At 47.7% G+C, this 24,583-nt stretch overlaps 3 protein-coding genes across 4 annotated transcripts in view; 1 reads left to right on the top strand and 2 right to left on the bottom strand.

Annotated features, from left to right (window-relative positions):
- adam10a (ADAM metallopeptidase domain 10a) overlaps positions 1-1,854 on the bottom strand; it is a 53,095-nt gene extending 51,241 nt beyond the window's left edge. Inside the window, exon 1 of the mRNA XM_084682955.1 lies at positions 1,686-1,854. Coding sequence (XP_084539081.1) covers positions 1,686-1,752 — 67 coding nt within the window. The 5' untranslated portion in view covers positions 1,753-1,854. The remainder of the gene's footprint in view (positions 1-1,685) is intronic.
- A 776-nt stretch (positions 1,855-2,630) lies between these two features.
- On the top strand, positions 2,631-16,305 carry mindy2 (MINDY lysine 48 deubiquitinase 2). Of its 2 annotated transcripts, none has more exons than XM_084681671.1 (9): positions 2,631-3,624; positions 4,055-4,112; positions 7,454-7,518; positions 10,319-10,477; positions 10,708-10,810; positions 11,543-11,685; positions 13,033-13,206; positions 14,020-14,214; positions 14,901-16,305. In XM_084681671.1, the coding sequence occupies exons 1-9, from the start codon at positions 2,719-2,721 to the stop codon at positions 15,069-15,071; spliced, it is 1,974 nt and encodes a 657-aa protein (XP_084537797.1). In that variant the 5' UTR covers positions 2,631-2,718; the 3' UTR covers positions 15,072-16,305. The 2 variants fall into 2 exon arrangements, with proteins under 2 accessions (XP_084537797.1, XP_084537796.1); XM_084681670.1 differs by having other exon boundaries at positions 14,898-16,305.
- Positions 16,306-18,928: 2,623 nt separating this feature from the next.
- On the bottom strand, positions 18,929-24,033 carry LOC146247292 (SAFB-like transcription modulator). The gene is made up of 11 exons (XM_084681672.1): positions 24,015-24,033; positions 23,821-23,929; positions 23,674-23,727; positions 23,440-23,588; positions 21,611-21,791; positions 21,307-21,431; positions 20,806-20,979; positions 20,245-20,568; positions 19,773-19,917; positions 19,495-19,652; positions 18,929-19,399 (listed from the first exon to the last, which is right to left on the bottom strand). Exons 3-11 carry the CDS (start codon positions 23,707-23,709, stop codon positions 19,291-19,293), a joined length of 1,401 nt encoding a protein of 466 aa, XP_084537798.1. The 5' UTR covers positions 23,710-23,727; positions 23,821-23,929; positions 24,015-24,033; the 3' UTR covers positions 18,929-19,290.
- Positions 24,034-24,583: the final 550 nt, after the last annotated feature.

Below are 24,583 nucleotides of genomic sequence, written 5' to 3'. Positions count from 1 at the left end.
GCTTTTTTTCTGAAGAAACTGTAGCTTTTTGAATCCAGACAGACCAGTTTGTAATTGATTTCAGCAAGTGAAGATTACCAATCTCTAATGTCTTCCCAATCTGAATGACTAATTATTCACCCATGGAAATGTTTTGGAGTGACAATGAAGAACTCGATTTGGCAGCTTCACCAACAGAGGCTAAATGAAATCTCATTTTGATTCTTCATCAGCATATTTCCCATACAACACAGTTCCAAAACATATCCATCTTTATTTTAGGCTTTTCAGTTACATTTATCAAATTACAAAACTGCTTCAGCACATAGAGGATGTGGCAGCCATGCTGCAGTAAAGCCATCCTTGTACTGCTTTTGGTGACTTGTCATTGGTGGGAGTAAGGATTCACAAGACACCATTATCAAATTCAGCTTCCCGAGTGAATCTTTGACTTCCACAGTAGGCTAAGCATAAACACTCATATCCTATGTTCCATGGACAGCAAACCCCAACCTGTCTGACTACGGAACGGACTGGGCCTCCTCCAAAACGGTCTGATTGAAAAATTGGGTTAAGAGAGCCTCCCACAAAGATACAGTTTCCACCATGGTAGTCATATCAGACATTTTATTGGAATATGAACGCAGTCAGATAATTGAATATGAATAATCAAATGTGATTATTATAAATATAAAAATGGAATTGCAATAGTCAGTCACAAACTCGTTGAGCACTGGTACACTAGTTTTGTATCAATAGTTCATCTCCAACTGATAATTATGTATACTTCCATTACAGGACAAGCAAACATGACATCACTCAGGGGGCTCAACATTCCGGGTGCATCACAGCAGCTCCAGGAGGATCAATTACTCACACACAAGTGAGAGAAAAACTGTCCCTTGAGCAGAAACAAATGGATCCAATATTTGTCACTTGGATAAAGGCAAGCGCAGATAAATGTAAAATTGATTAAATAGCAGACATATTATGCGGCTAGTTTGTTCGGCAGGAGTGAGAGGAAATTGAGTCCGTCAGTCGGACCTTCCTGACTCAGTTAAGATATTTTCACAATTGATGGATCTTCTCCTGTCTCTAACCACTTGAAGTCAAGCTGTGACAAAAACAATTTGATTAATATCACTCCTGATTTCAAACAAACAACGTCACTTTCAATTCTACAATCTAGCCGAGCAGGTGACTAGTGTGAAGAAACTGACAGGTAGCTATGAGGGTGTCTTGACACTATACTCACTTTATGCCCCAAATAAATTCAGTTGTGTGGATTGTTACCGTAACGAGCTTGAACTTGTCTGTTCGCTAGCAAAAGAAAGGTCAAGCTTTGGCTACGTACTAGTAGGATAGTAGTAGTCAGCTAGCTAGCTAGTACTGTAACGTCATTAAAAAAGAGTGGCTAGCGTACAGTGAGTGCCGATAGACAGTTAGTGTAGAGTAAGATACAGGGCTTGGTTTCGTGGTTAGTACGTTATAACAAGCTAGCACATAGTTGTGTGCGCTATGAAAAACACCATAATAATTAAAAAAATATATAGTGTAGCTGGACATCAATTTCTAATCATCCCTCGCAATCCAGCAACATACTGTAGTTAGTGCGAAACTAGCAATTCCAGCTAACTAGCTAGCTGTCTGATTGAGGCAGCTCGGGGCTGTTTCCTCAATGGGATAACAAACGAAATCGAACTTACCTTTGATATTCCTAATAAAGCAAAACCACAGCAACAGTTTGATATAAACCATATCGAATAAATTCATTGTAAACAAGCTAGCAAACGCTTGATGTTTCGCTTTCCACTTCTTAAAGGCGCAGTCGCCCTCTCTGGTTCAGCAGTCCCTTCCCTTCTCTGTTAGTACCAAAGCACAGCAGTCTTTCACCGCTTGTCTCCAACGGCCTGACGTCAGGCGCGGGCAGAGTACCAGTCTCTCCACCCTTTCTGTTATGCAAATATTCTATATTATTTGACATTTGGCTAAGTGGGCATGTATTAAACTTAACCCTATTGTCAAACACTGGTCTATCTTGTTCAACACAACCATTCAAATGCAAATCCCTTACACAACCTAATTTAAAATGAACAATTTAAAATCGGTATGCATGTTCTTAAGAGTGAAAAAATTGGCAACACTTTTTTGTGTCTGAAATTTAAAAGCGGAGAGGTTTGAAGTGGTAAGCAGGGTGTATACGTAATGCGCTCTGTGTCGGTCATTTTACTGTGCAGTTCCGCCGCTGTGTGGCTGACAATGGATATCACACAGCAGTCCGCAGAATTTCCTTTTACTCTCGCTCTCTCTCGTTCTTTCTTTTACTTTCGTTCTCTCTCTCTCTCTATCTCTCTCTTTCTCTCTCTATCTCTCTCTTTCTCTCACACGCGCACGTCCCAATAAATGTAGGCCTACATACACAATGAAAAGAGGAACAACCATGCCATTCTAAACCATGCTAATTCAGTGCAGTCAGATTAATATTAATATTCATACAATATGAAAACGGTGCACTTTTTTCAATGTTCACGTTCACTGCACCTGCACCTGCACAGGTTGCGCCCTTACAATTCTGATGCTGATGCTGAGTCCAACGTTGTCGTCCTCGACTGCCCCCTTTGGTCTAATGTTACATTACAGTCTCCGCTACGTCACTAGCAGAGAGATGTCATGGCGTCTGTGGGACTGGAGCTAGAGCTACAATTTAGCTAAAAACCTGTCGGCAGTGTGTAAACCGAAATGGAGAATAATGCAAACCTGCATCGAGATACTGGAGGAACTTCTCTGTGTGCGACTATTGTTGGAGAAATGGGCGATGTTAAAGCAGCCAGCGGGATGAAAGGAGCGAGCGATACGCGCAAGAATAGTGTGCATTCTCTCAGTACTTTGGTTAGTTGTAATAGCGCTAGTAATGTTCCCAGCACTGCTGGTTCCGTCTCTAGCGTTAATCAATTTGAGAAGCCAGAAGTGTTTGAGTCTCTCTCAGTGCAAGAGAAGAAGACACAGTCGAGTGATTGGTCGGAGACACCGTCCCCTGAATCTGTAGATCATCTGAGTAACGGGATGGGACATGGTTCGGTGCTGGCCACAGGAAACAGCGAGGGAGCCACCTCAAAGTTAGTAAACATCAAAACGGATAGGAGGACTTCATTTTTGAAAGGGGCATCGAGTTCAAGGAATACAGGTGTCCCAGCTGAGGTTTTGGAAGGTGCACCAGTTGATCAAATGAAGCATATAGAACCGACAAATACTTGTCCGGACAAATCATGCACTGGAAACGCCAAACCAGGAGTTTCGAGCGATCAAAATATATCCGAGGGTTTGCCAAGTGGGAGTGACCCGAGCATTGCAGGAGAATCCCGGAGCTTTGACTCTCTGGAGTCTTTTTCGAACCTCAACTCCTGCCCCAGCTCCGACCTCAACAGCGAAGGACTAGAAGAAAGGGGACTAGCCATAGCTCTACAGAGCGAATATGGAGCTGATGGAACCAAGATCCCGTGCACCAAGGATCGGGGCGCTGGCCAGTCTATATACCACATCAAGTGGATTAAGTGGAAAGAGGAAAACACCCCAATCATTACACAGAATGAGAACGGCCCGTGCCCATTGTTGGCAATTATGAATGTCCTTTTGCTTGCATGGAAGGTAATATTGACATTATTGAGCCATGTTTTCAGAGGCAATCTTATTTTGGATGATTAATGAATATTGACCAAACACATTCTAAAGTTGATCTTTACTAAAGCAGTATGTGTTCATCTCCCAGGCATGTGAGGCCCTCAAAGAAACGCTGGCTTAATAAATACAGATATAGTTTTTGAATCTGTCAATGCACAAGCTCCAGAGTATTTTAATGAAGTTACTAATGCCAGTAATGTGCCATTAATGCCACTGGTAGTAATGCCAGTAATATGACATATTGGCTGGCGTTTATTTACTGTGAAACATAGTCTAATCCTGGGAGTGGTAGATGCCTGCTGGGTGAATTTTTTTGTTGAGGGGGGGGGGGACATTGTGTCACATTGCTTTGTTGATTTAACTAATACCCACTTGTTAATGTGTGTTTCATATGCAGGTGAAGATGCCACCCATGATGGAGATCATAACTGCCGAACAATTAATGGAATATCTGGGTGAGTAGTAGGTGGACTTCCAGTTCCTGATTCTGTTTTTGTTCAACCCTTGTGTTATCTTCGCGTCATTCTGACCCATCAGTCATTGTGACCCACAGTCGTTTGCGACAACTTTACCGCATACAAAAACAAAGTGAAGCATTTTCTTTTAACCGTTGGGCTGTCTCAGACCCCCCACATTGCGAAGGTTAAAAGAAAATTATTTTTATTTGCTTTTGTATTGGGTAAAATTGGGTAAACACAACGATGGTTTGTTACAAACCTTTGGGTCATGTGACCCGAAGGCAGCACAAGGGTTAAGACGTGACTTAGCTGTCACCTGGGCGGTGACAGGCAGGCACAGGCAAAGTCACAGTTTTCAAAAGTATTTTAGATAAGGAGACTCATATTATATTATATATATATATATATGTTATCATTTTTTTTCGGTGGGGGGGGTTCAAACATTCAAACGTCTTTGTCAGTAATTGCTAGTTTGTGTCAATGGGTGTAGAGGCACAGCAGGGCATGGATATATAGAAGGGACTGGCTAGGGAGATCAATCTGACCTTAATGACAGAGTACTGGAGGACTGTAATTATGGCCACAGTGCCTCTGCCTGGGAAGACATTACTGAGTGCATGAATAATCAGAGGATATGGCCCCTATATCTTCTTTTACTAAAGTTCTCTCCACCCATGTGCATTGGTTTCCTGTCTTTTAGAAGGGAACTAGATGACCATGAATGTTGTGTAATGCAAGCTTTGGTATGGTCACTTTGAAATGACATGGAGTTGGAAAAACGAAGTATGAAGTGTTAGGTCAGGCCTTAACCTGTGCTCCACTTGGCCAAATAGGAAAGCAAGCACATGTATGAGGCCAGGCCCACGGTGTGGTCCAGTTAGGACTGAGGAGCAGACCAGGACTGGGGAAATCCCCTGCTAACTTCAGGGAAACAGGAGCCGGTCCCCTCTGGCAGGCCACGCTGAGACCCCCCTTCCCCCCAACTGGGATGTTTACATGATGTCAAACTAGGGGTGTCTTCTTACTGCAGACTTTCTCTCCCCAGCTCTATAGACACCCCGTTACTGTCATTGTCGCCCAGCTCTCTGAGACTTTTATTTGGATGTTCAGCTTGGCGCACTATGTTCCAAGCCTTTTAACCTTTTCATTGTTATGACATTTATGGTTTGATTGTAAATGCATTCATTAAAACCATTTTGAATCAGTAACAACCCTCACGAGCAGTAAGGGATATAAACACAGCAGCTGCTAGGGCTGGGAATGGATCTACTTAACTCATGCCATGAGAGGTTTGTCGACTTTGATCTGTTCAGCTGGGGTTTCAGAATGAGGGTCAGCTTGCACCAGAACTCCTCTCCAGTGTCCCACATTAGACGGGTGAATATTAAACTGGGATGTTGTTGTTCACTTTCCCACTAGTGCGTTATGGGAGAAGGGGAAAAGGCTGCTGTTTATATTTCTCGATTTGTGCTTATTTTCCCGATTGTAAATGTGAGATCCTACTTCGAGGCAACGAGAGTCTTACTGGGTGTACAGTACAATGATCTTGCAAGTCGAATATCATAGTCTACCAATCCCTTTGATACAAGATGACAGCATAGAAAGAACTGGAAGGTACCAAAGGTTCCTCCAGGTAAATGCACATGAAACCAAGGGGCCATAGAATGGGTCCTTGTCTTTTGGCCCCTGCCCTGCTAGACCTAGAGACCCCCCAAACTCTGATTGCAAGCTCCCTGCTTTGCTCCGTCTTAACCACCGTGACAGAGAACACGTACCCCACCCTGCTAATCAGAGGTGACAAGCGGTAATTGAGCACCCAACATTTTCATTTCACACAGGCCTGTTTTTCCAACTGTGTCATCGGTGTTAGATTTCCTCGGAGGATTGCTCACGGTTGTCAGCCATCCTTCTCCTGTTTGTACATCGCTGACCTCACAGGCTGTGCGTCGGCCCAGTGGAGCTATGTGAATCAGTCCAGATATGCGAGCGATCCCTCTTCCTAGGCCTTGTAAAGTGTGTCTCTCGGTGATTTTGGAGTGTCCATGGTAGTGCCCTCTGTAGTTGAGTAACTAAGGCCACAAAGCGCACAATGAATCACTTGGGTTCCGGCCGGTATGTACGGGCGGTAGATCATTCCGAGCCTCGTCACGACATAGTGTTAGTTATTGTGTCCTCCCCAGCCACAAGCAGTGACCTGCGAGGAAGAGGGAGTGAGAGCCACGCAGTGTGTGGTCTTTTAATGTGGGCTTGATGAACACGCGCTCAGGCCAGTGTTGAGGAAGAATAATGAGGCTGGTGGAGGTTGGGCTCCTGCAGCTCCCAGTGCCAGTGAGATGGCAGCAAGGAAAGGCCCTGTCCCCCACCCCGCTGGAGGGAGACTGGGGCAGAGGGAGAGAGGCCAGGGCAGAGGAAGAGGGGCCAGGAGGGGTTCCACCCATAGAAATGTCAGTCATTTGACTGGCCTCTACTGGGTACATTCTTGGGCTGCTGGCTGCTGTACATTGACCAATTCTGTAGTTAAGGAGAGGATATGGAGAACCACTCATACAGTCGAGACATCCTGTTCCCTTACTCACAGCCAGTAATGACTTACCGTTTTAACAAAAGGGAAAGGTTGTTTGGTTCATAAAAAAAAAAGTTTTTTATGGAACTGAAAAGTTTCGACCAGTGTTTTTGGTGGAGAGAGTGTGTTGATTCATGATTATAATAACTAAACCTTACATTTACTGGAACTGCAAAAAAAAAGAAGCCGTATTGGAGGCGTCGTTTTGCTCGTGGGGGCAGTGTACCCCACAATGAGAGGCTGTGTGCTCTGACCTGCAGTGTGCCACAGGAGGAGGGCTGGTGCTGAGGGGAATGTTAAAGAGGGGCTGACAGGTGCACCGTGATCAGGCCTGCACTGCCCTCTTCATGGCGGTGGCCGGACTGGGCGAGAGCACCGGGGAGGGAGGGAGGGGGGTCTGGTCCTCCTACGTCCTGTCAGCCGGGGTCGCTCAAGCTGGGCTCAGCTGACCCCACATGCCTGGCCCACTGGGAAGACAGCTGGCCGGCACTAAACGCTATCCTCACAGCCTCACGCTCCGTGTCGTCATGGTCTGCTTTCATCCGCGGAGGAAAACCGCGTTTGATATTCTTTGCACGTGAGATCGATGAGAGGGGCAGATAGTGTGTGAAATCGGTTCATATCAAATCTGGGGCGAGTGGGAGGAGTCTGCTGGTGTTTGCTTCCTCTCCCTGACCCTGTGCTGTTTTAACCAGCCGTGCTCGTCCTCTGATGTGGCCTCTCTCTTTCTCTCTCTGTCTGTCTCCCCCCCCCCCCCCCTCTTCCTCCTCCACAGGAGACTACATCTTAGATGCCATGCCTAAAGAGATCTCTGAAGCCCAGCGGCTCAACTATGAACAGGTAAAGGCTGTCCCGGCCTCAACGCGTCCAGTCCTTCTCTGTCTCTCCCCGTCCCCGTTGACATGCATTCCCAGCGGCAGACGCTTTTATCCATAAAGACGCACCAAACGCCCCATCTGTCTCGTTCCTTTTTCCGCATCAATATCTCAGAGGCTCGCCGCAGCGGCGGCGGCACCATCAGCGCCACGCTGCGGACGTCACTCTCCGGGGAGCTTGGCTCGTTCCTGGCACCCATGCAAGCCCAAATATGCCCATGTGCCTGGAGCCCAGGCCTTCTCCCAGCCAGGGAGACCAGAGTGGGGATTGCATGGGAGGGATGTGCCGCCGCCATGACAAGCTTACTCACACGGTATAGAGCCAGCCGTCCTGCGCTTCCGCATGACTGGGTTACAGCCCCAGATGGGAACAGTATGCATGTTCCCATGATGTGTAAATAGCCCTGGCGTTGTTGTTTCCGCTAGATGAGTCAAGAGCGCCATTCGGAGCTGCGTTCCTCCCGTATATAGCTTACGTAACATGAGGGCCGAGGGCCCCGTCGGGTTCAGGAGCATTGAATCATGTATTTTCAAATGGCTGCGGGTGCTCGGGGATGCATGGCTGTGTTCAATTCAGGGTCAATGGGAGTGTGTGTGTGTGTGTGGGAGTGTGTGTGTGTGTGTGTGGGAGTGTGTGTGTCATGTAGAGGCAGTCAATGATGGGGCTCCGGCTCCCATCCATCCCTGTTGTCTGGGTGGAATGTGCGAGGGGTACAGCTCCTCTCCAGATTTTCGTGGCGAGGAACCAGTACATCTGTGAAAGCGTTTTACACAAACATCGCTGCTCGGGGAAGAGTGTGTGCGTGCGTGTGTGTGTGTGTTTAACGTGCTGATTTGACCACTCGCACACTCTCGCCAAAAAACATGTACTGTCACCCAGTGTCTGGATACCTGACAGAGCAGAGTTGGCTGGCTGCTATTTAGGTTCCCGGTGTTCTCTAAAAGCTTTTTGGAATCGCAAAGAAGGACAGGCTAGCTTTGATGTGAGCGTGCGTGTGTGCGCCTGTATCCGGGCTCTGCGCTTGTGTGGATTTTGGAGAAGCTCTGTTAGCTGGGGCAGCGATGCATCTCCGGGTTGCTGTCCCATTTGGCAAGCCCTGCCTCTAGCTCAGCAGCCGAGCGGTCGACCAGGGAAACGGCCTCGGCCTCGCTCCATGAATGGGGGTTAGGGTTAGGGACAAGGAGGCGAGGAAGTGGAGTCCTGCCTTTCACAAGAGGAGTCGCTAGCGTGCCAGTGTGCAAGTTCAACAAATAGATTCATCTGGCCATTTTGTTGGCCTATTTTTGTCCTTCTCTTCCTTCCTTTGTTCACTGCGACTCGCTCTTTAGTCGCATGGACGAGCTTGTTGTGATTTGGAAAAGTTGAATGAGCTCGCGAGAGATACCTTTATTTATACACTCTGGCTTCAAAACATCTGTCAGAGGAGGAGATGAGGTTGAAAATAGAGATGGCTGGTTTGTGGTTCCACTCTCGTTTCGAAGGGAACATGAGTGCTCTCACTGGGTTCTCAAACGTTTCACACTGACTTGGGTCACATGGGAGTACTATATAGGCCTGGGCGAGTTTTCATCAGTAATAAAAAAACACTTATTTATTAGTTATTTTAGATAGATGTTTTTAACAAGGTTTTTATATAGGGAATGCTGAGATAGTGATTTCCTAACCAGTAATGTTAGTGGACGACAAAGAAACAGACTGCAGGCTGCCTTAGTTGCTCCTCTGCCAGGTGTTGTGGAAATGAAGTATCGATCTGGCAACAAGCCGGGCTACGTATGGGTCAGGAAGACGGGTCTGTTTGTCCAATCAAAGGTTATCGGCCTCTGTCTTTCATGAAACACGGGGAGACAAAAGTCGAATGTGGCTCCGCCTCTCTCGCGCCAGCGTGTCCCATGCTCCGCCCCCGGGAGGAGTGTGAGCGGGGCCACCCTGGCCCGGGAGGGCGTGGGTGGACAAGACAGCCTATGGGCCAGGGTCGAACCGGCGCAGTGGGCGGGCACCTTCCCGAGCTCCGCCCAAGACGCCGGGCTGTGCCAGTTTCGCCGTCATCCAGACGGTACGGTGTTACTGGTCGCGGGGTCGCACTGCTGGTGAAGCTCTTCTGCCCCCGGCTGCCGTCCGGAGCGTCCTCGCTGTGTTTTCTGTTTCTCTTCTCTCCGGCTGCTCACATCAAAGAACGGCAGAAGCGAGGGGAAGAATGAGATGCGCCCCTATCACCTACGCACACACACACACTTACATGCGCACTGTACACACACACCCGCACGCAAAACCTCCTGCAGAGTGATGAGGTGCTTATCGTGGGCTCTCGCGAAGCTCATGGGCTGTTGTGGCCTTCCAGACGTCTGTCCCTGTGGTACAGCACTGTGGTTCATTACATGGGCCCCGCTAATCCCCTTGGACCACAGTCCACATGCGTCCTAATCCCCCCCCCCACACACACACACACACATACAGATGGGGCAGGAAAGGTCTTTTCACCATGCCACGCCACTCAGTGTTGCATCGCAAAGCTTCCGTCTCGCAGAGATTTATTTTCCCTTTTTATTATATCTCGTTATGGAAAAGAAAATGAGCAAAGAACGCGCACCAGCGTTGTCCTGGAGCTTCGGCTCTTCCTTTGTCAAATGTAACGACTGCTTTTCCATCTCATCCCAGTGAGAAATCCGGCGGCGTGGCGAAGAATCTCGATTTGATCTGACCCTCGGCAAGCATGTCATGAGAACACGGGTCTCATTTTGGTTTCCTAATGTGTTTTTCCTCCCAGAACATGAGTGACGCCATGGCGGTGCTCCACAAGCTGCAGACAGGGCTGGACGTCAACGTCAAGTTCACGGGGGTACGAGTGTTTGAGTACACCCCTGAGTGCATCGTCTTTGACCTGCTGGACATCCCTCTCTACCACGGCTGGCTGGTGGACCCCCAGGTAAAGACCTGCTCGACGGCGTTCAAACATATGAGCCAGGTCAAATGACCACCAGGGGTTTGGTGTTCTTCTGTATTGTCTTTCTCTCGGCAACTTGACAGAGGGGTTATTTGAGCTTGTTTGTCATTGCTTGGAAAATGACAACGTTTGATAAATGGGTCTCTTCCACTCTCACTCTCACACGCACACGCGCTCTCTTTCTCCTTCTGCCTCTCCTTCATTCTCCACAGATGGGTGACATTGTGAAGGCAGTGGGCAACTGTAGCTACAACCAGCTGGTGGAGAAGATAATCTCTTGCAAACAGTCGGAGAGTAGCGAGCTGGCTGGGGAAGGTGGGTGGATTGGCCTTCCGTCGTCGCTCTGCGCCACCCTCCTCTCCACATCCAGGGCTCTGCTCGATAAGGCTCACAGTTCACTCCATTTCCTCCTTTGTGCTGAGCAGATAAACCGAGCAGAGCAAGTGGCTGGGCTCAATGTTTTCTGTGGAGGGCTGCCTCGAGTTCAGCTGGTTTCTCTCTCTCTCTCTCTCTCTCTCTCTCTCTCTCTCTCTCTCTCTCTCTCTCTCTCTCTCTCTCTCTCTCTCTCTCTCTCTCTCTCTCTCTCTCTCTCTCTCTCTCTCTCTCTCTCTCTCTCTCTCTCTCTCTCTCTCTCTCTCTCTCTCTCTCTCTCTCTCTCTCTCTCTCTCTCTCTCTCTCTCTCTCTCTCTCTCTCTCTCTCTCTCTCTCACACTCTCTCACTGTTTTAGGCTTTTCGTCTTAATTGCATGACTAAACAAACAGTGAGTTGCTTAGCAGGGCTTCTCACTCGGGGTCTGGTGCCTGGCGCTCTCTCACCATCTCCCCGATCCGCAACGCCTTTTCAGCCTCTCCATCAGCACTGCTACTAACCCAGTGGTTCTCAACCCTGGTCCCCGGGCCCCCCTGCGCCTGCATGTTTTAGACGTTTCCCCGCTCCAACACGACACCCGATTCAAACGAATAGGTCACAGGCCTAACCCATTACTCTCTTTCTCCCTATCTCTGCCCCTTCTACGCTCCTCCCCCTCCACTGCACGGCGTCCGCAGGGTTGGTAGCGGAGCAGTTCCTGCACAGCACGGCCACCCAGCTGACGTACCACGGCCTGTGCGAGCTCACCTCCACCGTGCAGGAGGGCGAGCTGGGCGTCTTCTTCAGGAACAACCACTTCAGCACCATGAGCAAGTACAAGGTGACCTAACCCCTCCTGCTCCAGTCCAGCGCGGAGGCCGGGCGAGTCCGTGTTTTCCAAACCGCTCCATAGGATCCGTGTATAGTATCGGTTTCCGACCTTTTCAGCTGTGCCGATCACGTGCACGGAGATTTGCCGTCCCCCCTAGTGGACGTTTTCCTCACCGTTTTATTTCACTCCATGTCATTATCATGAAGATTACATACAGCAGTGTTATTTGCGCTTGTACTGAGTGATAATTGCTCCATAAACACCTTGTAAAACCCATCTAAAATCTAAATTCAACGCTGTCTGTCTCACCATCACATTGTCCACTACGGGAGTGCAGGAGGAGACGGCCCGACTACAGGATAACATCACAGATCCTACCTTTAGATAAATGCAGAACACAGTATATAACTACATATATTTCTTTAATACCGTGCATATATCATCATATGTCAAATACAGCGGTTAAGCTGTTGCAACACGTCCTCGTTATCCGTCCAAACTTTAATACTGTTCATAACAAGCTGATGCTGATTCACGTACACACACTTGTGGGTCATCTGTGGTTTATAAAGGGAACATTGCTTACAGGAGTGCGTATGCACAGTTTTACAAGTCCGATTTTTGGAGGCCGTACGGCATTTTAGGCTTTTGGACGTACGTACACTTTGAGTATGAATCCCACGCACAGTTTTGTAAATTACACCCCAGCTCTTTGTGTAGAGCACACTCGGGTTTTTAAACACCCAAGTCCTTATCAGCCGTCTGTTAACCACGGGTCACCATCAGCCTCCCCCTCCCCCCTCCCCTCCTCCCCAATGACTGCTCTTCACACTCCGTCTCCTCAGAGCAGAGGGATCAGCACATCCTGTTCCAGTGCTGCTGCCGTGTTGTCACAGGCTCAGTGGGAATCCTTCAAACACTCTCCTCAGGCTACCTTGTGTGGGTAGCAGGGGACACGAGGAGTCCGAAGCCCCCCCCCCCTCCCCTTCTGTTATCAGGGCTGCAGGGACGGGCCCTTCCTGTTATCAGAGCAGGGGAAGTAGGGCAGGCCTGAGAGCGTGTCGCAGCCGCGCCAAGCTAAGCAGAGTGTGTAGCACCTCTGACCTCAAGATCGGCACCACTCACGAGCACAAAGCCCTCCTTCTCACGCGCCGTGCACACTGACCGTACTCATTTCCTCTGAAGTGCCGGGAGAGAGCTCCGTCAACACTCACCTTCCGCCAACTGTCAGGGAAGCTTCCTCTCAAATCAATAACGCGGTGGTGTAGTTACTTTACCCAAAGGGGAGAAGGTGCTAGAAGGGTGCTGGTTTGCTGGTCGGTGGTGAGACCGGACGGTGTGATGTTTGTCTGGCAGGGTCAGCTGTACCTGCTGGTGACCGACCAGGGTTTCCTGACGGAGGAGAAGGTGGTGTGGGAAAGCCTGCACAACGTGGACGGGGACGGAAACTTCTGCGACTCCGACTTCCGCCTGCGGCCCCCTTCTGACCCGGAGACGGTGTACCGCGGCCAGCAGGACCAGATCGACCAGGTCACACACACACACACACACTCTCCCCACCCTCAACAACCATGAAGGCTTCTGAATAACGAACACAACAGCAATCGGTGCGGTGAAAACTGAATATCACGCCACCGTTAAACTCTGCTCTGACCCGTCTATGCTGAGACACAGTTATAGTCTGTCTAAGGAGCGAGGCAAAGGTCTTAAATAATAGATGATAAAAGCTTCCCTGCACCACATTACCAGCTCCACAGCCATAGTACTTCACTACACACACACACACACTTTCTCCCCAGATCTGATCCGCCTGAATTCCCGATCAGCAGATCAGTCACATGCAGCACCCACCCTCTGTGTACCACACGGCGCCGCGCTCCACCAATCGGCTCTTTGATTGGCTCTTTAATAATTCACGTCGTGTGCATTGCAGCACAACCACAGCTGGCTGCTGATTGGTTATTGCGTGCGGCCTGCTCTATGCTGGCTGGCAGCTGTGTGACTGGTGTGACGACAGCTGGGTCCCACACCCACCCACCATCCACTTCTAGAGAGAGAGAGAGGGGGGGGGGTCACATTTCATCCCTGTACCCACACACAGACTCACACCAACCAGAGGACATCCCAGCAGACAGTTAAGACTGGGTCCAGTCCAGAGCGGATTGGTTGAACTCGGCCAGGGTTATAAACAGAGACCTCTCCTGTTGCCGCGTGTTGGTTTGTAGGTGTTCAGATGATACACAGTGACACATCCCGCAGTCAACTGTTGATGATAACAATGTCAATGAAAACTCCCTGTGTTTGCCTGTGTGGGGCTGTGGCTGTGGCTGTGCGCGCGTGCAGGACTACCTGATGGCGCTGTCGCTGCAGCAGGAGCAGCAGAGCCAAGAGCTGCAGTGGGAGCAGCCGCCAGAAGGCCTCAGCGACCTGGAGCTGGCCAAGAAGCTGCAGGAGGAGGAGGACCGGCGCGCCTCCCAGTTCTACCAGGAGCAGGAGCAGGCCGCCGCAGCAGCAGCAGCAGCAGCAGCACAAGCCCAGGTCTGTGAGGACGGAGATGAGGAGGGATGAGGAGGAGAGAGCCCGATGAGGAGGAGAGTTAGTGGAGGCGGGGGGGTAGATCAGAGGCGGGAAGGGAAGAGTTGATAGAGGAGTTGTGGCAGAGACAGGGGGTTTTGTAGCCTGGCTGCCAGCCCAACTTAGCCCCGCCCACAAAAGAAAACATTTGGTCGGGAAGTTGGGTCTGGGGAATCTCGGTTGGGGAAAAACTATGTCCAAACAGGAGCTGTTCAGACCAATGAAATTGTCAGGGCGGGCTTTATACGATGATGGACAGATGATCAACAGTAACGTAATCAACCACATCACCAAAAGGGCGCTTGGGTTGAATTTGTTTTCAACAAACAACATTTGACGTTGCTCTGATTGGTTGTAGGTCTATCCAATTGAGCAAAGAGGCATTTGTTTTACGAGTTTGGTTGAAACACGCCCCATACAACCCAACGGAGAGTACTCAGACTCATATTCTGACTAGAATGATGAGTATGACAACGTCAGGATAGGGGTGTTGAGACTTGGGACTTAGATCATGACAGCTTTTACACATGACTACCTTTACTAGCCTATTGAACTCCCGGGCTTTTCTGGAATATTCCGGTTGCCCGTATGCTATGCATTACAGTCGGTAGGAGGCTGAGTGTTGACGCTGCTCCTTGTCGTTGCAGCAGGGCCAGCAGCCGCCAGCAGGGGGCGAGGAGGCGGACGGAGGCGCGGCCGGGCCGGCCGGGGGGGCAGCGGGCCCAGTCGGGGCCACGCCCAGCCCAGGGAAGCAGCCCTCCTCCACGGAGAAAAAGCCCAAGAAAGAACCCAAGGAGAAAGACAAATGTGTCATTTTGTAACAGAGGATGCGTGTGTGTGTGTGTGTGTGTATATATATATATATGTGTGTGTGTGTGTGTGTGTGTGTGTGTGTGTGGATGAGAGAGGGAGGAAGAGGCGAAGGGCAGCATTTCTACCTAGATCTTACAGCTAACGCACGGCTCCACCTGTTGATGGACCGAGGTGGAGGGTGCAAAGGAGAACGCAGATGCTCAGAGGGACGACCAGACTTAGGTGATGAAGTTCCATTCCCAAGCCACTGGTGCCTGCCATCCTCTACTCTCAGTGGACCCTGGACAACCGAAGAAGGGACACTCTCACGAAGAACACCAAGCTTTCGTACAGTTGGCCAAACTTTGTTACAAGTTGCACAGTGCACTATGTTTGTGACGCGGGGTCAAGTTCATCGGGAGTGACTTTATAGCAAAATGGAAAAACCTAAAGAAACAGAATATCACTACTCACTATTGCATCTTTTCATGTTCATTTTCATGGCAGTTGATAAGCTTTTTTTTTTATAAATTATAATTACAGCGCATCGTATAGAAATGCCTGCTATTGATATTTGGTTTTGGTTATTAGTTATTTTTGGTCACGTCTTTATAATCGTAGAGTCAAGAGATTGACCAGAGTGTTTTAGCCTGTTTGCCAAATTGCCCACTGAATTCACGTTTGTATGTGAGTGCTACAGATAAGTTTTATTTTGCTGTAAATTGAAAGGGATTTTTTGCCAGCTGGAAATTAATATAAGAACCCTTGTGACAACCGTATTTGTTTCTCGCTTCAGACACTAGTACCCACCTCTATTCTGTCCTACGAAGATGTGGATTCCAGATAGCTTCACTGTTACATTGACCTACCCTCGTTGGGAATACCCATGTCCAGATATCCCTTTTGCCTTACTAGTGTATGGCAGAGTTCAATTCTGCTTTGTGTGTGTGAGGGTGTTCATGTGTGTGTTGCGTGTAACTCATTTGTGTCTGTCTGTCAGACCTATTTACTCAGCTCATTAATATCTGCTTTTTATTTGATTTATTTTGGAAATGGCATTTTAATTACACATGTACAGGACAGTATATAAGGAATGCCATGTATATTTCATGTAAATATTTCCCATCCATGACAGTCTGGACAACCAGACAGCGTGTAAACCGGTAAACATTGTCACCTGAGAGAGAAGGCTGGGTCTGGGCCAGATAGCTACTCAGCAGTATCCTACACTGACTTACTCTAATGCCCTCCCCCGCCCCCCCCCCCCCCCCCCCATCTCTCTGACTGTCTGACTGCTGCTGACTACACCCTGTCAAGACATGATTTCAGATTAGTTCAGCTTGGGCAGCTGCCCTCATCCCTCCCTAGCTTAGTTCTGGAAGCAGGAGTTTTATATTGTAGCCATGATTGATCCCATGCGCTTCTCCTACTTCATTTGACAACTAGAATAATTTATATACAATGTGTATCTATGTAACAAAGGCTCATTTATGGTGAAGCTAGCTAGTAGATTGTGCCATTGTCCTACTATGGTACTGCCTACTGAGAAACTGTTTTTTATCTATACATTCCAGATGATTGCCTTGACTGAAGCCTTGTGTTGTTTTTCAGATGTAGAAACAGCAGGAGGAACACCTGACAGTGCTAGCTTTGAGGTTTCCATTGTCGTTCTCTTGTTTCTGTTGTCTAGAAAACACACAGCTCCAGTCTTCAAGGCAAGCCCAGTAGTGTTGTGACTGTTTGTCTGCTTGTCATCTTGGACAGGCTGGTGGTAGTGGCACCCTTCCCTGCACGCTGGGCTTGACAGGCTGGGCTAAGCTGTGCCTGCCTGGCCCTCATGAGGCCAGTCTTTCAAAAAAGCCTTACAACATTTACAATAGATTTTATAAGGACAAAAGGAAACAGGTGTATTACCAGAATGAGACAATCTGTAGATTTGAACATAGGCATAAGAAATACTCTCAGGTCTTCTCTGAAGGAACCTATCCTTGAGTGTCTTTTGCTCATATCTAGATGTTAATCAGCTGCCTTGGCAACATTGTTCTTGATATAAACCAGTATAAAGCATTTGATACAGTACCCTGTCACTCCCCCATGAGAATGTGTTGTAAATGTAAACGTGTAATCACAACATATGTACCAGTAATACAAACTATTTAAACACACAATAGGGCAACTTTGTAGCTGTTAGTACTGGCTGTGCATTGTTATAACTGTCTACATTTATGGCTTTCGTTCTTTCAAATCGTAAAACTTGAGCTATTCTCAGGTGAATATTTTCATATGTTTCATAACGTCAGTCATTAACCTTTTGCCCCTTTTTATTAAAAGGCTGCATATAGACGGTGAAATACGCTGCTAAGTTTTTATGTCCCAAAAAGTGACTCAATTGGCAGGGTTGACAGAGCACCTTCCATGGAGTCAGTTGTGAGTGAACCGTCACTCCAGACTACTTTGTGACTTGCTGGCACCATACTCACGTCATTAAAGAAAGAAAAGAGAAGCTCCTCTGTGTTAGTACAGCTAACCTCAGTTCCCGCCTTGACTTATGTTTATTAATGAACCACAGTTAAAAACATTCCAAAGGCAAATTGTGGGAAGTATTGTCAAGTTAGGATTTTTCAAATAGCCTGGTCTGCAAATGACGTCATTTTGTGAGAAGCAACAACTAGATGCCCAACAAATAGTTCTCTGATACGCATGCTATTGGGGTCCCTTACATTGCATTGGTGTAACAAGTTCTGGATATTTTGATGTGTGATGTGGTTCAGTTTCAACCTTGTTCCTCAAATTGATCTGAAGGGTTTTGTGTGGAATGTCTCAAGTGATTATTCGTAAGCCTTGTGATAGTGGTTGTCGGGTAAATACTGTAAACGTTGTATTTTAACAAGGTAGTCCTTGAAAATGTAGTCATTGTAATTGGTTTTGCACTGTTACATTGATATGCACTACTAAGAGAAGAGCAACATACCTCATTTTATACAGAATTGAAATTGTGCTCCACTGCTATGATTCTCTGGATAACACAGGATAGGAGAATGTCTGGAGTAGGGACAGCAGTAGTTTCTTTAAATATGATTAAGATGTGGGCTGTTTCTGAAGTATAAAAGGGCTGTTGAACTATTGGGTTTAAAGTACAGTAAATATACTTGTGAATATGTAGCTCTATCAATAGAATGTGCTGCAGTTTACTACTTCTACCTGTTCGTCCGCTAGAACATTCAATCACATCACATTTGACAGCATAGCTTTAAAAAGTGAGTGATATTATTCTAATGAAACTCAGCCATCCAATTGAGACACATTGTAGAAGAATAAAAAGGATTGAAGTTAATTTACATTCTAAAAAAAATACATTCTAATCAAAACAGACTGCGAGTAAATTGTCAAACAAAATCATAATTTACCTGAACATTTGGTGGAGCACAGTGCATTGTTAAACACCCCAATCAATACTTACACGTCTCAGTTTCATTTGTTTGGTTCTCTTGGATGCAATATCAGTTCCCAGACGTTATGTGATGCATGTATAGTGCTGAATGCAACTTAAGGCCTACTAATATCAGTTATCCCACAGTATACTTTAACTTGTCTTTTGTTTATACATTCACTTTGTAACTACAAACAAATGAAGCTCTTGCGCAGTTATGGATATCAAAGTTATTTTTTGTTGGTTCACATTTACATGACCAAATAATGTATGTAGCCTTTCACAGTACAGTTGCAAAACTTAGATGGTGGTTCTCCTGTAACTAAATGCCTTAGACGAGGGACATTCAGCCTGATTATAAAAAGTACCTGGACAATAAAAAGCAAAAAAGGAATTGCCTGGTTATTCCACGTCAGCCATTTGTGAGAAAATATACAGTAAGCCTCGAGTCTCAAACAGCATCAACATCATTTATTGACCTTCAGAGCACACCTGAAAAGACCAAAGTTAATATAAGAATGCTTCGTTCTTGGTATTATACATACAGGAATTTGAGTTTAGGAAGGAGCAATTAACATTACATGAAAAATTGTTACAAATAACTAAAGCTGTACAATTTCTTCTAAAGGGAAGTTGAACATGTGCACAGGGTTGTAGAACAGTAACGGTAGGACTGTCAGAGAACCCTACATTGAGGTAAACACTCATCTATACAAAATAAAAACACTTTTATTACCTTTTGGCTAGAAACCAGCTTCTATAAACACCTATAATTAAAATATATATAAAAAAAAAAAAAACTGAGACTGATTTGAAATTTAGAACCGTCGTGGTGCTCCTTTGAAGGGCTTGAACCCTCCTACACTACCGCTGGACATAGAGTTGTTGGTGATCTGTACAATTCTATTCATGCCGGATGAAGAGTGGCTGAGGAGAGAGAGAGAGAAGGTAGTGTGAGATGTCGCCACCATGACTGAGGTTTCCAGTTACCTGGTAGTGTTACCAGTAGATGGGGCCTGTACCTGGAGTGAGGAGCCATCATGCTGCCCCGGCTGTCTCCCATCCTGCGGTTGTCGGGGAAGCCCCTGGCCTGGGACCCAGCCCCACTGTGCCACTCCTTCCTGGGGCCCTGCTCCCTCCCATGACGCTCCACAACCACTTGGCGAGCAGAACCAAACGGCTGGGGGGGACACAGACAGTTTGGTATCAACACCGGTATTCTCATGAGGCATGGATAGATCTGTCATTTTCCCCCAGATGTAAGAGCTGGAGTGGGTTGAGAGGGAGTGCGGATGCCGACCTGGGCACCCCCCATGACCATGGGTCGGCCTCCTCCGTCCCGGCCCCCGAAGCTGCTCCTGCCTCGGCTGGCGGAGGAGGCTCCTCTGAGGGCCGGCCCCGGGGCCTCCCTGCCCGGCCGCTCTGGACGCATCCGCACCGCACCGCTACAGACACGCGGGGTTACACCAGCAGTCAGTCAAACAGAACACAAAAGGTACAACACTTTCAATTTGACGCCACGTTTTAACACCATGATAGTTGTTGGCTAGAAAGTCCTCCTATGAACAAAAATAGACTGCGTGTAGGGTCTACAGCGGTTAACTTGTTAGCAGCCATCTGGCTTCAACAGTCATTTAGTAATTTAGAACCTAGTCCAAAAATTCTATAGGTTCTATTTTCATAATCCCATAGGTCTGAGATGCAGTACAGCCAAGTTCAGGAGGAGCAAATATCACTGATCCAAAAAAGCTAATCCAGGGGCTCCTTCTTACCGCATGTCTCCCTTGTTGGCGGGCATGCCACTGTCGTTTTTCCACCCACTGTGGCCAGTGTCCCTGGGGGAGCGGGTGTGGGACATGCCAGGCATGGCCGCTCTGCCCCCTGCTGGGCGTTCGGGCATGGGCACGGGCCGTCGCTCGTCCCGGTCTCGGATCTCTCTGCGGTCCGTGTCCCGGATGTCGGCGCGAGCAGGTGGGGGCGGCGCTGCCCGGCGGACCGCGTCAAAGTTCTTGGGGAAGCGCTCAAAGCCAGAGCTCTCCCTGTGGGCGGCCGGACGAGACTTCTTAGCGTCGGGCTCTGCATCGAAGCGGTTGCGTCTGGGGGGGGGGGGAACGAAGGCGGTCGTTTAAAGGCAGGGTAGGTAGTAACTAGCAATTTTGGCTATCCAGTCCAAAATATCCCACCCCCCTCCCTACAAAACAACATGAATAATGAATATGACAAAGTGTTTCTCAAAAACATGACCTACCCTGCCTTTAAAAAGGGCAGTCATGTCACAGTAGAGAGCTGTGGCCGAGCAGGGCAGACATGTGCCAACCAAGGGGGGTGCCTACCTGTCAAAGGTGTTGGGGGGCATGGGGGAGGCGTCGGGGAAGCGGCCCCTCTCGCGGGGGGTGAAGTCAGAGAAGCGGTTCTGCTGGCGGCTGTAGTCGGAGCCTTGGTTGAGGCGGCCCACGGCGTCGGGCTGGATCTTCTTGTTGCCGTTCCAGTAGGGATCCTCCCTCCGGCTGAAACAAAGGGAAGACTCGTGTCACTAAATGTACCGGGAGGCCTGGTACACCAAGGCTGTAACAGTTCGGTGCAAGTTAGACTCAGTCTGCTAGCTGGTGTCTGAGTCCAAGCATCCCTGCCAGCAATGGGAGGTAGACAGACGGATAGGAGGAATCAGGTTCTTGTGTGCAGGGGGAACGACAAAGCAACATGGTACAGGGCTGCTCTGTAACCGATCCGGCACGATCAACCAACGTCTAGACATAGAAGCCCACCCCTCGATTGGTTCTTGTCAAAGAACACTCGATGCCCCACAGTGTGGTGAGTGCGAGTGACGTACGTACCTGTGGTCGACGTCGCGGCCTCTCTTCAGGCTGTTCCTCTTCTCCTGCTCGTAGCGGAGTTGTTCCTGCTGCCTCCTCAGCTCCTCCCTCTCCCGGGCCATGCGCTCAGCCTCCTTACGGCGCTCCTGGGGGGGGGGGACGACACTCGCTATGAACCACTGGTGGGTAGGGAGCATTCCTCTACTGACCCAGACACTGGTCAAGACCTAGCATGCCAAGACTCAGCCTGGTTGTGAACATGCCCACTGACTGAGGTGCCCCCCTCTCTCTCTCTCTCTCTCTCTCTCTCTCTGTGTGTGTGTACCTGCTCTATGCGGATCCTCTCCCTCTCCAGTCTCTCCCGCTCCATCCTCTCTCTCTCCAGCTTCTGTCTCTCCATCTCCAGCCTCTGACGCTCTCTCAGCAGGTTCTCACGCTCCTCGCGCTCCCGCATCAGACGGATGCGCTCGCGCTCTCGCCTCTCGCGCTCCGCCATCTCGCGCCGCCTACGAAGGGGAAATTGTTTTCAGGGTCGTGCCCCATTTACTAGTCTGGGAAGCGGAATCTGCAAGCTGGTTTTCTGAATGGCACTTGCTGATTGGGTCTGGCCACCCACACAAACAAACTGATTTTGACATTGTGCATGGGCTTAAAGTGGAACTGAACTGCGATTAGACAGTGATATTCAGGGGCGGATTTACCCATTAGGCAAAGTAGGCAACCGCCTGGGGGCCCCAGCTGCCAGGGGCCCCTTGAAAGACTACATAAAAACACTATATGATCAATAACTATAATAATAATAATAATACAAATCAATTAAGTCAGAACCTTCCCCAAAAGTGTACCCACAGAGCGTTTATTCTATTTGTGTCAACGCAGGCTTCCCCCTCCCACCCCATTCTACTGTGGACTATTCCATCGATTGAAGCAGGTCATTTCAGTTGGTTAATACGAAACAGTAGAAGAGTGAAGTGAATGCAAAAAACAATTTGCTAAATGAAACGCAACTCCCAGAGGGGAGCACAAAAGAGAAAGACGAGAGTAAACAGGTTGTTGCCAAACTGAAACTACTGAAGGAAACAATTTCTCTCCACTGGTATCCAATGACGCGGCAGCTAGCACGAGTGCTGCTCAGTGACGTTTGGCTAGCAACAGCAGCTACTGTAGGCTAGCTTGCTCGTTGCACAATTTATCAGGGTCAGCTTGTCCACGCAGGTCTCTATACTGAGACCAAATTTGGCATTGTTACTGACAATGATCTCTTCCAGCAAACTTTTTTTGAATTAGCCATTTCCCTCTAAATAAATGTCAAGCTTATTTACGTTTTTGGGGGCAGTCAGCAGATGGTATTGTTTGAATTGCGATTACATCTGAAATATTGCCAGTGACAATGTTGTAGCAATGTATAGCTTGTTTCAAAGGGGGTTCTTAAGGAATTAATGCCATATGAGTAGGCTAAATGCTTGAAAATATCGCTAGGAGGGAAAAACTTAAGGTGTCGGAGAGCACACCCTACAATTTCTCTAGAAATTGTACCCGCTCTAGTTATTATTATATTAATAATTATTATATGGATTGAAACGAGTGAGAATAGGAGTTAAGGGGGCCCCATACCCATCTTCGCCTGGGACCCCCAAATCACTAAGTCCACCACTGGTGATATTATAATAGTAAAAAAATATATATATATATATATATATATATATATATATATATATATATATATATATATATATATATATATATATATATATATATATATATATATATATATATATATATATATATATATATATATATATATATATATATATATATATATATATATATATATATATATATATATATATATATATAACATACAACTGTATGCCATATTTTATAAATAATCAACATTTTTGTGTGTAAATTATGTACACTGACTGGACTGAGGAGTGCCGTTGAGACATTAACATAAACAATCCAAGATCAAATGTTTCTGCATATTGGTCTGCATCTGTTAATAACCACCCCGTGGACATCAAAAGAGGTAAGATAACTGGTCAAGCAATGCCAGGCTACCTGCTTACAGCTCACCATCACTGATGAGCACAGACACCAGCAGGTGTGCATTAGACCCTCTCTCTCTCTGTGTCTGTGTGTGTGTGCGTGTACCTGCGCAGCTCCATAGCCCTGCGGATGCGCTCCAGGCGCACCAGACGCTCTCGCATCCTCTGCTCCTTCATCTTCTCAAACGGGAGGATGGTGTCTTTGTTTCCCCCCTTGTTTGGGAAATCTCGCCCTTTGTCTTTCATCATCTCCATCTGCATGAAATCACACCGAGGTTAGGAGGGACTGAGGGCATCGAGAGCTCGGTAAAGATTTGAGTGGAATGATCCCATTTCTGACCTCTTCTGGTGGAATCAGCCATCTCGGTCTCCGCATTGGGCTGGGGAAACCAGGCTGGGGGAGAGGAGAGCAGGGGTGCAGTCAAAGACTGAACATCATTTTACAGTCAGAAAATCAGGGTGAGGACCATCCCCACTGTTTATTAACCTTGTCAAAGTATCTTCCTCCCCCCTCCTGAAAGGTGGTCTCATTCTGTTGAAATTGGGGTCTCCTTTGGCATGGTCAAGCACCACCATTTTAGCAGGGCTCTTGGTACCTGTCAACAAAAGGAGGAATCAAGTCTTGCACGCTACACCCCCACGCCCAAAAGTCCGGACCCGAGGGAGACGGAGAAGACCTACGGCCGTGTTTCTTCTCATCCTTCTTAGAGGAGTCTTGACCAGAGCAGGATGTCACCGGCTCAGACTTGATACTTTTGGACTCCTGTTTCTTGGAGGAATCTTTGCAGTCTTTGTCTGATGGCTTATCCGACTTCTTCTCCTCTTTCTTGCCAGACGGCTGAGTTCTGACAACAACAAACAGACCAAAGGAGGTTGAGATGGTCACAGGGGTTGCACAGAATACAGAAAGAAAGAAAAAAAATCTATTTTTTCACTCACTTGCTAGTAGTTTTAGTTCCGGCAGCACTGCGTTTGTCACTTGACTTGCCGGAGCCGTTTTTTTCCTCGGCTTCCTTCTTTGAAGGCTCTTTCTTAAATGGATCGCTTTTAACCTGGGAAAGAAAAATCAAATTGCTTTCATCATTAAAACGAGTTGCTCATTGGCAAGGGCTTCCTACAACTAAGATTTGGGAACGCATTCCAAATCAATGTCAAACTAGCTGTGTTAAGTCAAGGTGCTTCTCAAAATTACAGGACTTTGTATGAGCTAGGGTTTGTGAAATCCTCAATAGAAAAGGAGATTTTAATTC

This window comes from Hypomesus nipponensis, chromosome 19, assembly GCF_054491055.1.
Source record: "Hypomesus nipponensis isolate SF chromosome 19, ASM5449105v1, whole genome shotgun sequence".
In the NCBI taxonomy this organism is placed as follows: Eukaryota; Metazoa; Chordata; class Actinopteri; order Osmeriformes; family Osmeridae; genus Hypomesus; species Hypomesus nipponensis.
This window is presented reverse-complemented; position numbering and strand designations above follow the sequence as displayed.

Excerpts from the sequence above, each read along its gene's own strand:
- LOC146247292 (XM_084681672.1), bottom strand. The coding sequence starts at position 23,709 with ATGCGGAGACCGAGATGGCTGATTCCACCAGAAGAG. Across the intron at positions 23,589-23,673 it reads GGCTGATTCCACCAGAAGAG|ATGGAGATGATGAAAGACAA; the intron begins GTCAGAAATGGG and ends GATTTCATGCAG. Across the intron at positions 20,569-20,805 it reads CCCCCCAACACCTTTGACAG|ACGCAACCGCTTCGATGCAG; the intron begins GTAGGCACCCCC and ends CCCCCCCCCCAG.
- mindy2 (XM_084681670.1), top strand. The coding sequence starts at position 2,719 with ATGGAGAATAATGCAAACCTGCATCGAGATACTGGAGGAACTTCTCTG. Across the intron at positions 11,686-13,032 it reads GCACCATGAGCAAGTACAAG|GGTCAGCTGTACCTGCTGGT; the intron begins GTGACCTAACCC and ends TTTGTCTGGCAG. Across the intron at positions 13,207-14,019 it reads AGCAGGACCAGATCGACCAG|GACTACCTGATGGCGCTGTC; the intron begins GTCACACACACA and ends GCGCGCGTGCAG.